This window comes from Peromyscus maniculatus, chromosome 16, assembly GCF_049852395.1.
Source record: "Peromyscus maniculatus bairdii isolate BWxNUB_F1_BW_parent chromosome 16, HU_Pman_BW_mat_3.1, whole genome shotgun sequence".
Taxonomy (NCBI): domain Eukaryota; kingdom Metazoa; phylum Chordata; class Mammalia; order Rodentia; family Cricetidae; genus Peromyscus; species Peromyscus maniculatus.
This window is the reverse complement of record NC_134867.1, coordinates 53658438-53673641: the sequence shown is the minus strand read 5'-3', so window position 1 is coordinate 53673641 and position 15204 is coordinate 53658438. Positions and strand designations below refer to the sequence as shown.

The window sequence follows — 15204 nt, the reverse complement described above, 5'->3', positions numbered from 1 at the left end:
CTGTTTGGGATGATGCAGCATGCTGATAGCCTTTCTCTGCAACCCAGGAAAGATCAACAAAACACAATGAGTTGGTACATATCAGTAGAGTTGTTCAAGGGAATGGCTGTGGAGTCTCTGCAACAGAGAGACAGTGGCTTTCAGTTGATGAGCTTATCTTTCAACCATATCTTCTAGAATACGAACGTATTTCTGCGTGTGCACCTCTGTAGCAGTGTTGTTTGTGGAACAGTGCTGGTGTAGTCAGCCCATCATTACTTTTTTTGTTAGTATAGAATATTTCCCCTTTCTTGGTCAAGGAAATCCCCTCCCTCCTTGTTATCTTAAGGTTTCATCCTTGAAAATTATAAGACCTAGAGTTCAATGCAAAGCCAGCCAGGCAGAGATCTTATAGAACTCTGAAATACCAAGAACTTTGGGCCTCATCATGAAGATAATGTAGATACAGAGATATTGAAAACAAAGACAGATGAGGGATGGGCAGTTTAGACTGGGTCCACATCCTCTGACATGGGAGCCTCCATGAATAAAGTGGTGTATAGCATGTTCTTTGGATGGGTGCAACATTTACAAGCAGAGAAAGATAAAGCCTAGAGCTGATGAGGAAGGACAATGGGTACCTAGGAAGAAGTGGTTAACAGGTTTGTCAAGGCTCAGAGTTCATGGGCAAAAGCTTAAGAACATTAAACTAGAAGCCTTATGTCCCCTAGTCAATGTGGTAATAAGTCGTGACTGCCTCAGATCATATTTCAGTGCCGAAAGTGAATAGCATGGTGTTTAAAGAGGAATTTGATGCCATCTGTCTCTCTGACTGTAATAATTCACATGGTGACGTGCCATCCAGATGGACAACTTAGATGAATTTTCATGAGAAAGCGCCACAGACCTTCATTTATCTCAGTGGTATAGTATTTTTGTGGTTTTTTTTTTTTAAAAAAAAAAAACAGCAAAGCTTAATCACATAGCATGAAATAAGAGAACCATCTTCAGAGATGTTGAAATGCCAAGTGAGCATCTCACTCAAAGTTCTCGAAAACTAAGCATAGCACTGGAGCTTTGAGGACCTAATGGCCTCTCATGGATCTGTTTTGTTCTTTTCACTTTGAAAGGTCAAAGAATGTTACTCTCCATTGTTGTCTGAGTCCCGGCAACTGTCTGTTCCTTTGGAAGAGCTGGAGACACAGATCACCTCCTTCTACGACTCACTTGGGAAAGTCAACGGGATGATATCTGTTCTTGAGCATGAAGCCCAGTCTAGCTCTCTTTTTAAACAAAAACACCAGGTAAGAAAAAATCCCTTTCAGAGATATTCTATTTTTAAAGTGTACTTAATAAGGTTGGAGCATTTTTTACTATAATAGAATTCAGTTAGTATGAAAGGTATTTTTTCCAGAATAATGGGGCACAAGTAGCTCAAACCAAAGTGTATGTCTTATCAAGAGAAGAAACCTGCTCTGTGCTTGGTAGAAGGCCTGGAGACTTGAACTGTTTCCAGGGGACAGTCAGGTTGGACACTTGGATCAGGGTGAGCTAGTCAGAACCCGGCTCTACAATTCTGGGTTAAGAAGTTTCCTGGGAGATGAGGGAAAGAGGTGCCAGGCAGAAGGTGAAGTCATCAGCTCTAAGATTATCTGAAAATGACATAGGAAAACTTCTTACTTTGTGTGCTCTTTTGGAGGAAAGTTCTGAATTGAGAACAATTAGGAAAATGAATCCATTTTGAGCACCTTTCTCTGTATCTGTAAGCTGGCCACCTGAGCTAATGACAATCGGCACCGTTTCTCATTGTCTGTTCTGCATACACTTAGACCGGACATTCTGAATGGGAGGTGGCATCTCCATGATGGCTTTCAGAAAAACTTTGGCTCTCCAGCCAAATCTGCTGCCTTGTCTGGAAACAGAAATGGCCCCCATAGTTGAAAGGCCTCTGTTTCCCCTCTAACATGGGCTACTTAATTGTTTAACTCTGTATTTTCTACAGAAAAATCTATGGATTATATTTCATGAATAAAATTCAATAAAAGTTTAATGTAAAGTATTTTCATTTGTGCTTTAGGAAGAATAGGAAAAATATGTAAGTGTTCGAGTTTTTCATCTTTTTGTTGACTCTCTTTTAGGAATTCTCTTGGTGATGCTCTACACACGTGTCTTGGGGCCTTATCAATTACCTCACTAGCTGATAAAATAGTTAATTTCTTTGAAAAATACACAAGTTCTTCATGCCTTGATTCCTTGTGTACATGCTTTTTAAAGGAATAATTAATTATGTAATTGTACTCCATTTCAACCAGGTGTCTATAATATGTCTTATGGTATGTTTTCTTTGACTATGGGAATAAGTCTGCTTGAATAACCGTAAAGCTATGGAAGTTTGCTTGCTATGAATTTTTATATTTACATTTAGTGAGCAGATCTGTGTGCTCAGAATCTTCTAGTGAGAAGTACAGTTAAATAAGCTGTTTACTTGACTTATTGTGAATGGGTCTGTCCTCCTGATGAGGGTACAAGTGTAGGAATCCTTCACCACTACACTAACTAAAATAAATTCACAGAAAGGACAGTTTTGGCTAGTGAATTGAGCAGTGTGTCTGAAATGAGCAACAGGACAGTCAGAGTTTAGGTGCTGTAACACATGGCTAAATACTCATTAACTTTAGTTTCTTCATTAAGCCCACAGTGGTTGCATTTTACAATAAATATTCAATAATTTATAACATTATTATTATTATGAATAGTATAGTTACAATCATCATTCTAATGATACCAATCTATTCTAATGATATCATGACATATAGAATGAAAATTCATTTATTTTGAGGAGTGGTAACATTCCCTAGCTTCCTAAATTACTCTAAAATATGGTTAAATAATCTTTCCATCATTAAAGTCATATTATTGACAATAAATATTAACATTTTTATAATATGTTTTCAATCTCTACCCTTTGAACTTCTAATTGTTCAAAAGGAAAAGGTATCCCCTAATTCTATTTTGTCAAAACAAGAGACCTGCTTTCAATATTTACCTATAGATGGCCAAAATGCTATCCAAATGAACAGTTGGAATATTCTTTTCAAAACATTTGAAAATGCAGAAGAGTAAGTGGTGTGCAATCAAGGCGGAAATGACTATCTCCAGGTGGACTCTACACTGCCTCCAGTGTCCACTCTAAGTACTGCCGAGATCCATAGGATGTAAGGCTGAGAGGCAGAGAAGGGTCCTGTCAGTCACTGCTGCATCCCATCTGAAGGGTATGGCAAGAGCAAGCAGTTCCCCAGGCCTGTTAGTCTTCTTCCGCTTGCTTTGATTAGGTCTCATTAGGAAGGAGGATGGCTTGAACTGCATCCTTTCCAATCTAGCATAAGCGAGTGATGTAAAATCCGTTGCACTGGATTCACCAAAGGAAGTGTGCATTGTGTTAAATTTTGTGTCATTAAAACCTGATAAGTATATTAGTTTTGATTGTCCTCTTGAAAAGACGTAGGCCTGCCCAACAGCCAGTTAGAGGAATGCAGAAAATAGACAACTTTTATGTTCTGTCATTTCCTTAATGTTAATAAGATGTGCATGAAATATAAAGAAATCTAAAACCTCACTGTGACATTTAAATGCCTTGTATAAAAAAGCACTGATTTCAATGACTGCTTAAATCAAGTTCCTTTGAAAAGAACTATTTCTCTGTACTTTTGATTTCACTTATTGCTCACTAAGGTCTAAACACTGTGCAATGCTGTTACTTAAAATGGTGCCTCCCTTCTTTGTCCCCTCCCTCCCTCCCTCCTTCTGTCCCTTCCTTCCTCTCTCCCTCCCTTTCTTCCCTCTCTCCATCCCTTTCACTCCAGCATGTAACTAATACCACTGTGTCTTTCCTTTCCCTGTAGGAACTGTTAGCCTGTCAAGAAAGCTGTAAGAAAACCTTGACACTCATTGAGAAGGGCAGCCAGAGTGTCCAGAAGCTCGTCACCTTAAGCCCTGTGTTAAAGCATTGGGACCACACAAAGTTGCAGAGACAGATAGCAGATGTCCATCATGCCTTCCAGGTAAATTCATCTCCCTGCTTTAGACATCTAAGTCTAGGAAAATAGAGAGTGAGAACAGAAGCCCTCACTCTCTGGTACTTGAACACCAAATGTTTTATAACTTTTTCCCTAACATAAAGTCCTTCTAATGAATTAACCTTCTAATGAAATATCTTCCCTCCAAGTACTTTCTAAACAAATAATGATATTAATAATTCACAGTGATGCCATAATACCACCTGGCCAAATGAAGCCTCAGGACTGAGAAAACAGCCCCCAATTATGGTTTTTTAGTGTATTCCAAACCTACAGGTGGTCCATTTACAGTTTATATCAACTATAAGTTGAAGTTTAAGGAAAAACTCACCTCAGTACTGAACATGTCATGTACAGCTCTTTGTTCTATACAAGTATTTACATAGCATTTCTGATGTATTATTAAAAGTCATCTAGAGATGAGTTAGTTCTAGAGGATGCCGGATCATGTGTCTATGTTACATGCAGACACCACCTCATTTTATGTAAGAGACTCTCACCTTTGTGGATGTTGGTATGCTTGGGGCTCCTGGAGGGAATGCCAGGGTAGCAAGGAGTGACTTATTTTTTGCATTAAGAATATGATCAAGAAAACTGGAGAATGGAAGAAGCATGTGGAAGCCAACAGTCGTTTGATGAAGAAATTTGAGGAGTCTCGGGCAGAACTGGAGAAGGTGCTACGGGTCGCTCAGGAAGGCTTAGAAGAAAAGGGGGATCCTGAGGAACTCCTTCGGAAACACACAGTGAGTCTGCTCTATGTGGTACATCTGACCCCTGTGTGCGGACAGCTTAACTCAGACTGTAAAATAAAAAGACTGACCTAGCATAGGGGAGAAGGGGAAGCCAGCAGGGCATGGACTTTAAAGGCATCAGACCCAAGAAACAGCAACAAAAGAACTGCAAGAGAAGCAAGTAACTTGGGACCATTCTTGAGCTCCCGGGATAGCAGAGCATAAGGATGACTTGGATTCTTAAACTACAAGCTCAGAGAGTTTTGCATAGCTAAACATATTCTCAAATAGATTGTGCTGAGTGACTAGGTCTTCATTGGTCATTTAATAAATCACCATGGCATACTATAGTATAGTGTAATTGCCATGTCATTGGGTATTGAGTGACTAAACCTTTCATGCTCATTTAATAAACCACCATGGCATATTATAACATAGTATAGACTCCATGTCACTTGGTATTAGTAACTAACACACGGTCATTTAAGGTTGGGGGACTACCTTCATGCTTCTCTCTCTTATTTAAAAACCATTAGTACTGAAGACACTGGTAATGGGTGAATGGTATTGGGTAATGGATAGTGTAGTGAGAATATGAACTTTAATTGTGTTTCCTGAGAGTTCAGAGGTATTTGAATATAAACCATACTGACAAAAAATGGTGCATGTATTGGGGACACATTTTTTTAGAGCTCTGCCATAGTCTGTGACCACAAAGCACAAAGGATGGATCTTACTCATTTTATAACTGTGAATGTTATGGTTCTCACTGCTTTGCATCACTGTGGTTTTGAAATCTGTCTCCATACATACTGCTGAGGATGTTGGAGACTGAGTGTGCATATATGTGTGGCTTCCATTGCTCACTCTGCTGTAAGAAAACAGTAGCTCGCTGGCCTTGAAGACAGAAGTGGATTTTCTCACCATTCTTGAGGATTACAGTCTGAGTTTGGCTTGCCATGATGGAGGGGTTCCCATGAGTACTCTTTCTGGCTGACAGATGGACACCTTTCATGTTGTCATAGGCCAGGAAGGAGACCTGTCCTGGAAGGTCTTTCCTGTCACCTCATCACTCTAATAAAGGTCCCATCTTCATGAAGGCATGTAGACCTAATAATCCCCAAGGCCCTGACTCCAAATCTAACCACCCTTGGGTTTAGGATTCTGACATACAGCTCTGTGCAGGACACAGTTCCATCCACAGCACAAGTATTAAAGTACGCACATGGGGAGTGTGGGATGGTTCATGATGGCCATCATGACCGACACATGTTACAGGTCAGGAAGTGAGGGATGGAGATCCCTTACTGTAATTCTGAATTTACTAAAGAGGACCTATATCCCTATCACCATAGAATCAAGGTCTAGGGGTAATCTAGTTCATATCACCCTACGAATTTAGTGACCACAAAGATTTTTTTCCTTAAAATATAGAAAGAAATAGTGAAATGCCAGATGTGATGACTTCTGACTCATAACCACGGATGGTTATAGTTTGTTCCGGAGAAGGATAGAGTTGCCTGAAGTTTTGATGAAGGCAACTGCTGGCTACAAGGCTCAGTGTGACATGTCTCGTGATGTCTTTACTCTGCACAGCATCCTAACTGTGCTCCCTCCCTCTGTGACAGGAATTCTTCAGCCAGCTGGACCAAAGGGTGCTCAACGCTTTCTTGAAAGCCTGTGATGAGCTCACTGACATCCTCCCAGAACAGGAGCAGCAGGGCCTCCAGGAGGCTGTGAGGAAGTTGCACAAGCAGTGGAAGGTGAGTGGGGGATTATGGGAACGTGAGAAATTCGTGTCCTCGAATCGATTCGGCAGTTCGGAGAGTTCGAAGTAAGAGAGGACTAGTTCAGGACATTTGGGCATCTCAATGGGACATACGACTACTCAGAAGCCTCATTCTGTTTTTCTGGATCTTTCTGTGGATGCAGGATCTCCAGGGAGAGGCCCCTTATCATTTGCTCCATCTAAAAATCGATGTGGAGAAGAACAGATTCTCAGCTGCCGTGGAAGAGTGCAGAGCTGAGCTGGAGCGAGAGACCAAGCTGGTGCCCCACGAAGGCAGTGAGAAGGTCATCAAGGAACACAGGGTATGTGCTACACCACAGAAAGTGCATGACTATGTAAAGATACCTAAACATGTGATGCCCTGAGGAAAATGATTTTATTACATTGGTCCCCCCTGTGAATCTGCCTTTAGTTTTTCTGTGAGAATATAGAGGTATTCTGCACCTTGTCACCAAGGTAGTGAAAGTGTTATCATGTCTTAGGTTTTCTTCAGTGACAAGGGTCCTCATCATCTCTGTGAGAAGAGGCTGCAGCTCATAGAGGAACTGTGTGTGAAGCTCCCAGTCAGGGACCCGGTCAGGGACACATCCGGAGCCTGTCACACAGCTCTCAGAGACCTCAAAGCTTCCATTGACAACACTTACAGGATGCTCGTGGATGAACCAGACAAGTGGGAGGACTATACTAGCAGGTACTGCAGCGTTTGCAGAGACAGCTCCAATCCATCTTGACGCTTTCCTTCAGAGATTGTTATAAAACAGGGGGTGGTATAGAGTTTGTTTCAGGCAGTAAGAAAACCAGATTACTTGAATCTTGCCCATGCTTTTGTACAAGTACTTCATTTTATTTGTTTTGTTTAATGGGTTTCAGTCCAAACAGGGTCTAGATTTTATTTCAAAATAACCCAGGTGTTCTTGAGGGCCAATAATCCTATTCCTTTTGGTTTTTTCCTATCCCTTCCTCGTAGGAGGGTGCCTGCCTCTCTTGGTAAATGTCATTCTGGTGAGACATATGAAACCAGACCTCAACTGGTTCCTTTCCTCCTAAGCCCTGAGGCACATCAGCTAAGCTCCATGAGAGTTATTGACCTCAGATATTAACACACTTGCCTTGGGCTTCGTATTAAAGTTTCCAGAAAGTGCCATCAATTTGGGAATCACTGGCTCCACGTCCATGAATTCAAAACAGAAAATGTATCACACCTTCCTGAGAGTGTGCCCCTTTCATCATAAGTGCTTATGTGCTTTCAGATTTTCTGAGTTCTCTTCTTGGGTGTCTGCAAAGGAGTCACAGTTGAAGAAAATCAAGGATGAAGCCATCGATACGGCCAACCACGATGAGGTTAAGCGTGTGGTGGATGTAAGTTCTGAGCTGGTCCTTTCTAGAGGAAAATTTCCAAAAATTAAACACTTATAGTGTAACTGTTTTGTTCATTTGTTTGTTGGTTGGTGTGTGCATGCTATAAAAATTAAGTGTCTATAAATTTCTTTAAAGACAACATCTATTCATATTACTGTGGTAAGGGTAGGTTTCCCCCTGCCCTACAGAGCTGTTGATAGCTTTGAGATTTAAGCACAATTAATGATGCCTCTGATGCAGCTTTACCTAAGGGGGAATGTTGGAGCGGGAAGTAGCATGCACAATTGTACAACATAGCATAGATTTAAGAATTGTCACTGGAAACAAGAATGCTGTGTGTTTCTGTACAATCCAGTTTTAACCAGACAACTTGAGGACACAAAGACAGTAGGGGATTCTCTGAGTATTCTTCTGTTGTAACCAAACTGAACTGGATCATTTCTGTTGCTTTAGAAGTAACAAACCCAGAGCTCCAGATCTGAATCTCATGTTTATTCTGTGACTAGTACACTGCAACCCTCTCCTTTAGAAAGACCTTCACTTGGTATACATAGACTAGAGTGCAATTCTCTTTCAGCCGTTCTAATCCTTCCAAGTCACGTATCTACTACTACAAAAGAGAATGCTTTGTCTTTCTGCCACTGTCTTCTGGGGTCCTCTTTTCTCTGACTAACTCATATAGTTGCCCAAGGTACTGCTAGAGGACTCAATAACATCACTGTGTACATACAGAAAATGAGTTTCTGTTTGTTGCTGTTTTAGTTTTTTTTTTTTTTTTTTTAAAAATCTTATCTTAGAATGAAGAGACCAATTTTAAAACCAGCTGTTTCCTGTCTGGTATGCATTTTCCCCTGCTCTAGACTAGCCATAGCTAGTATAAATGGTTGCCCCAGGACCATGCCCTCTATAACTAGTCCTGGAGACTTAAGGCTTTGGAATCTTTCCAGCACTGTTGTGGTTAATGAACCTTCTATGCTAGTTAGAGCTTAGTCCCACTTATGAACCTTTGCAGACTAGTTCCATGTCAACGCAAGTTTGTTGTAGTCAAGGGAATATAGCATCCAATTTAATTCTGAAGGTAATTTTTAAAAGTATGCTCATGTTGGCTTTGCCCATTAGGTATGGGCATTGGGAAGCCCCTCCTTTTAGCACTCGATCACTGTGAGTACGAAGAGTACCATGAGCTCTTTGGTTCTGTTGTGATACAACAGCTGCCTCGCTCCATCACTGCCATTTTACACACCTTCTTGGGCTGAATTCTTTCCTGATAGAAAGTTGTGATTCCTGACCACCCTTTGTTCGTAAAAAGTGTCCTTTCATTCCAGGAGATCAGAAATGATATTACCAAAAAAGGAGAGACTCTCAGCTGGCTGAAATCCAGGCTTAAACATTTGATGGACGTTTCTTCTGAGAATGAAGCCCAAAGGCGAGGAGATGAGCTGGCAGAACTGTCAAGCTCTTTCAAGGCTCTTGTGGCTTTACAATCAGAGGTGTGTCATTTACTATGCTCAGCAGAGTCCAAGGGAGGAGGCTATAGCCAAGAGAGGAGGCTGCAGGGCCATCCTTGTTTTGGTTGTAGTTTAGCAAGTAGTTTTACAAAGAAACCTTAGTTACTTATATGAAGATTGTTAGAAAAGATGTGCAGGATGCTTGAGTTATGGAAAATGCTACTGAACGGGTTAGTTCAAGTTAATGGCCTATCTCTGAAGTCCAAAGATGACCAGTTAAATAATGTCTGCTCTTATTGAAAGCATCATTATTTTGTTATCACTTAAAGATATATTTCAAAGTTTATGAAAAGGGGTTTGAGAAGCATGATGTCATGGTGCATACCTGTTCTCCTAGCTGAGGCAGGAGGACAGGAAGTTCAAGGGCAACCTGGGCTCCATAACAAGTTCAAGACTAGTGTAAGCTACATGGTAAGAGTATATATCTATAAACAAACAAACCAAAAAATAGCAGAAAAAAAAAAGTAATAAAGATGCTTAAAAGTCAGACTAACCCAGCAACAGAGCTTATAGTTTATATCCTACTTTCATATAATCTTGATTTTTTTTTTTTCAATGACTCTGGGCCCCAATTTCCTTACTTTTTTTTTTTTGGTTTTTCGAGACAGGGTTTCTCTGTGTAGCTTTGCGCCTTTCCTGGAACTCACTTTGGAGACCAGGCTGGCCTTGAACTCACAGAGATCCACCTGGCTCTGTCTCCCGGGTGCTGGGATTAAAGGCGTGCACCACCACCGCCCAGCCCAATTTCCTTACTTTTAAAACAGAGTTTAAAATACACTAATGAGGGAGTGAGAAAGACTAAATTCAGTACCTTAGGTCAAGGACTTAGAAGAGTATTGAGACAGATAAGTCTTCATTAGCTGCTAACCAGTAATAATAAATCATCATCGTCGTCGTCATCATCATCAATGGTTAGTTGGGAGACCAGAAAAATTCCATTTTAGCAAAGGCCTATTCATTCTAAACTTAATATGCATTCTAATGGAATAAGCTATATTCCATTATAGGTTAAAACATTCAAATACCATGTCTAGCAGGGCCTCTTCCACTCATCTGTGTGCATGTAGGAAGTTTAAGAAGGCAACAGGGGACAAGTTTAGAGCTCATGGGGTTAAGAGGGAAAGCTGTAGAGAAGGACAAAGTAGCGTTGGAAGGACATTTTCAACAAACAGTCTATGATTTTCTTCTTGACTTTTCTCCTTTACTGGTTTTAAATAGTATGGACTCAACATTTTGTATAAGGTATTATCATAGCCTGGTAATATTCATGAGATTATAATCAAAGGACTTTAAGATATGAAGTATAAAATAGATACAACTTTATTATTCTTCTTTGGCTATCAAGCCATGTACATTTCCCTTTTCTTAGTTTTAGAATAGGTTTTTAATAGGGTGCAGAATCTTGTCCAATGAAATGAAACTCTTGGCTCCTCTAAGTGGCTGCGCCATTGAATAACAATTAAATAAGACTTAAAACTATGCAAAATGATAGATATTAGGTACATATGAACCTATTTTTAGCTGTTGAGACATGGTTTATGCATATACTTAAAATATATACTATATCATAGACTTCAATGGAGTAGTTTTATTCAAAGGTCATAAAATTTGAAGTTATGAGTTTGGGAAGTATAATGTACAGTGTAACAAACAGAACTGTTTCATATATCTGGAATTGGCTAAGACAATAGACCTCTCACAAACACAAAATGATCATGTGTGGGGTAATTAGCTTAATTAGAGAAGTTCTTTCTGAGAGCTGGAGCACTAACCCAGCAGTTAAGCATACTAGCTGCTCTTCTAGAAGGCTAAGTTCCTAGCACCCATGTGGCAGCTCACAACCATCTGTAACTCCAGCCCCAGGGGCTCTAACACCCTCTTCTGACCTACCAGGCATGCATGTAGTGCTGAGATATATGCAAGCAAAACACTCATTTGCATAAAATAAAATGAATGTATTAAATTTTTAAAGCGTTTTCTAACGTGCCCTAAAACATCTCACTATAGCTTAGTCTTATTTGAAGTTAATTTGTCAATCTCATTTCCATTTTAGAAATATTCCACAAACTTTGTTAATTAGCATATGATTTCCTTTTGTTTTCTATGGAAATTCAGGTTGAAAAAATGCTAAGCAACTTTGGAGAATGCGTTCAATACAAAGAAATAGTGAAAAGTTCCCTTGAGGAGCTGATGTCTGGCTCCCAAGAGAGCCAGGAGCAGGCTGAGAAGATCCTAGACACAGAAAATCTGTTTGAGGCACAGCAGCTGCTCCTTCACCACCAGGTAGAGTCCTCTTTCTTCCCCATGTGCGTGCACAATGCTGATGAGAGATGGAGAATAGATTCTGAGGTCAGGGGGTGGGGGTGGGGTGGGAGGAGAGGGGGCCGGTCGGATGCTTCAAAGCATTTAGCCATTCTGGTCTCAGTTCTCTCTGATAAGCATTACATATTTCAGGGTACCCTGGTAGACAAAGACCTAGACAGTTTAGTTTGCAAAATTATAACTTACTTGAAATGGCAGATGTTTCAGGTGAGTTTGCTCTTGCAAAAGATTAGAACTAAAACCAAAGGAATTATATGTGTGTTTGTATGTACGTATGTCTGTGTGTATATAGATATACTTATATATGTATATATATGGTTGTGTGCATGTATATACATGCATTATGTGTATATATGAATATATGTATGTGTATAATTGTGTATATATGTATATATATAGGTGTATTATGTGTAAGTGTGTATGTATGTATATGTATATATGTGTATGTTTGTATGTTTATATCCATGTGATTATATTCAAACTTTTTTGGTGATGGATTAAAGCCAGGACCTCAACTCTAAGCTCAAACTCTCCACTGAACTACATTCTTAGTCCCCAATAATAAACTATTTTAATCAACTTGTTTCCTGTTACTCTGGTGGCAGACATTAAAATATATGTGCAGATGGAATATACTAGTTTGATATAAGTATACTTATATACACTATACTTACATGTAAGTATATACACATAAGTATGTACATATATAAGTATATATATAGCTGTATACATACTATATATAACTATATACAAGTACATACTTTATATATATAAGTATTATACATATAAAATTTACATAATTATATAAATGCTTTTGTATAGTGGTATATATGAGTAAACTGCTTATCTAACTCAATATAAATCAAAGTATTATTCAAATAAAATATTTAATGATGAAATTCTAGCTTATTTAATGTAGAAAATGCTAACATTATATTGTATACACATAATGTTAATTCTCTTAAATATTCATGTAAAATATCAGCATCTAGGTTTTGTGGAGTTCAAGAAATTAAGGTCTGATGCTAAAAGTTTCTTGATCCTTGGAAAAGTGTCAGAGTTCCAAAGTCTCAAAGAGATAAAACTTTCAGTATTTATAATGTTTTAAAACTTACTGTATTTCTTGGGCCAGGACTTGGTTATGTGAGTGTTCAAACTTTGTAAAGATATATAAACTCAACATGTGAGATTGGTGTACTATTCTATCTGAAAGTAATACTTACATAAAATTATATGGCATTATTAAAGTTTTATAGTAATTTTTCTTGAATGTAGAGTTCCCCCAAATACCTCAATATATTAATCATTCAAATATATACTCAGGAAGGAAAATTCATAACATTTGCATTTTACAATGCAGATAATAAAATGTAGTGAGAATTTTTAAAGACAGAAAACAACTATTTAAAGAAACCTGTCAAATAAATTGTTTAACCAAATTATTTTGGAGTGTTGCATATGTTAAATGTTCTCCAAATCAACACACAATTAAAATACTAAAGCCAAATTATCTACATTTTGACCATTCAGAACATAAGCCATGTTTAAGAAACACCCATCTTTGGTTAATTCAGGTTTTCTGATATTCACATTTTAACTATTGACCTCTCCTTTAAAACATGATTCAAACCTACACCATGTGAGGCTTTGCCTTACATATGTCTGAGAGCTGCATGATTATAGCCCTGCATAGCTTCATAGAGAACACGTTTTCTATTCTTCTATTGAACAATTACTTCTAGCAAAAGACGAAGATGATCTCAGCGAAGAAGAGAGACCTCCAGGAGCAGATAGAGCAAGCGCAGCAGGGTGGGCAGGCAGGCCCAGGCCAGGAGGAGCTACGGAAGCTGGCCAACACCCTTACAGGCCTGGAGCAGAGCAGGGAGAGGCAGGAACGACGCATCCAGGTAGGGCTGGGCTGGCTCAGGGGCACTCTGGCTCAACTGACTTCCTGTCTCCGGCAAGAGCCAGTGCCACCTCCACTGCTGATGGTGGCATTTTGTTAAGAACTTCACCCGGATTGTTTTCAGTCCTGACAAACTTCTGGAAGGGCTCTTGTAAATAGCGTGTTTCGTACATGTGGACGCTTATCTCGGTTGCTTTTCTCGTTTCTGTAACCAAATACCAGGCAAGGAGCAGTTGAAGGGGATAAGGGCTTCTTCTTCTTCTTCTGGCTTACAGTTCAAGGGACACATTCCATCATGGTAGGAAAGACATGGCAGCAGAAACAGGGGCTGGCTAGTCATGTTGTATCCACAGTCAGGACACGGAGAATGGACAGGAAGTGGAGGCTGGGTACCAAACCTCAAGGCCTGCCCCTGGCGCCCCACTTCTTCCAGCAGGGCTCCACTTCCTACAGTTCCCACACCCTTCCCAGTCAGCCCATCAGCGTGGACCAGGTGTCGAGACACATGAGCCCACGGGAGACGTGTCACATCCAGATCACAGCAACGCTTGACAGGGTCTAGTGACTTGTCCCCATGCTACACACAATGGGAACCAGGATGTGATGCACACTCGTGTGAATCCACGAACTTGATCATACTGTTTCTCGTATCCCAGAAATCCAGCAGCCACATCTTTAGGGCACCCTGTGCTTCAGGGTGCTGTTGACACACCACCCGAAAAATGACTTTGAGTTTTTGCTACTTATCACTCCTTGCTTTCTTTCCTGCTTCCTTCCTGCTCCCCCCCCCCCCCCCCCCGCAACTCTTGATTGACAATAATTGAAGGGCTATTTTCCCCTCGTCAATTATCTACATGTTATGACCTCATCTGTTAGAAACACAAGGTATTACATCCACTGGGGAACTCAGGCGTCATCTGAAGACCCAGATGTGGGAAGGAAATGCTATCGAAGACACCAGGGTCATCCTCAGTCGGTGTGGCCGTGGGATGTCACACTTGCTACAGTTGACAGCTGGGGAGATGAGAGAGGAGCCGCAGTGTGTTAGGATTCAGCCTGGTCATCTGTCATGCGACGTGTCGTGTCATGTATTTATTTGTCATTTAGGTCAGCTTGAGGAAATGGGAGCGGTTTGAGACCAACAAGGAGACGGTGGTCAGATACCTCTTCCAAACGGGTTCCAGCCACGAGCGCTTCCTGAGCTTCAGCAGTTTGGAAAGCTTGTCGTCAGAGCTGGAGCAGACCAAGGTACATCGAGGCCACGAGGTTTCTTGTCGCTCATTCAGAAAAACCTTTCTCTCCACTATCGTAGTTCATCATGATTACACATTTAATCAACCCTCACTCTGTACTGATGACCGGCTCTCTTCAGTACACTGTGAAACAAGAACATGAGTGGGATTTACACCTTAAGAACTAAGATTTTATTCACACATGTGGGTAAGTAGCAGTCCCCCGACAGAGGTGTGGATAAACCCGATATTTATGACTCGGTCAGGGAAGACTGAGAAAAGCAGGTTTTGGAGCTGGAGGA

At 40.3% G+C, this 15204-nt stretch overlaps 1 protein-coding gene across 19 annotated transcripts in view; it reads left to right on the top strand.

Moving 5' to 3' along the window:
* Positions 1 to 15204, top strand: part of Syne1 (spectrin repeat containing nuclear envelope protein 1) — a 484186-nt gene that overhangs the window by 169427 nt on the left and 299555 nt on the right. For all 19 annotated transcript variants that reach the window (XM_042262341.2, XM_015996792.3, XM_015996795.3 and 16 more), the window contains 11 exons: positions 1110 to 1283; positions 3882 to 4040; positions 4634 to 4798; positions 6415 to 6549; positions 6719 to 6877; positions 7058 to 7266; positions 7826 to 7934; positions 9260 to 9424; positions 11558 to 11725; positions 13507 to 13671; positions 14778 to 14918. In XM_042262341.2, coding sequence (XP_042118275.1) covers positions 1110 to 1283; positions 3882 to 4040; positions 4634 to 4798; positions 6415 to 6549; positions 6719 to 6877; positions 7058 to 7266; positions 7826 to 7934; positions 9260 to 9424; positions 11558 to 11725; positions 13507 to 13671; positions 14778 to 14918 — 1749 coding nt within the window. The remainder of the gene's footprint in view (positions 1 to 1109; positions 1284 to 3881; positions 4041 to 4633; positions 4799 to 6414; positions 6550 to 6718; positions 6878 to 7057; positions 7267 to 7825; positions 7935 to 9259; positions 9425 to 11557; positions 11726 to 13506; positions 13672 to 14777; positions 14919 to 15204) is intronic.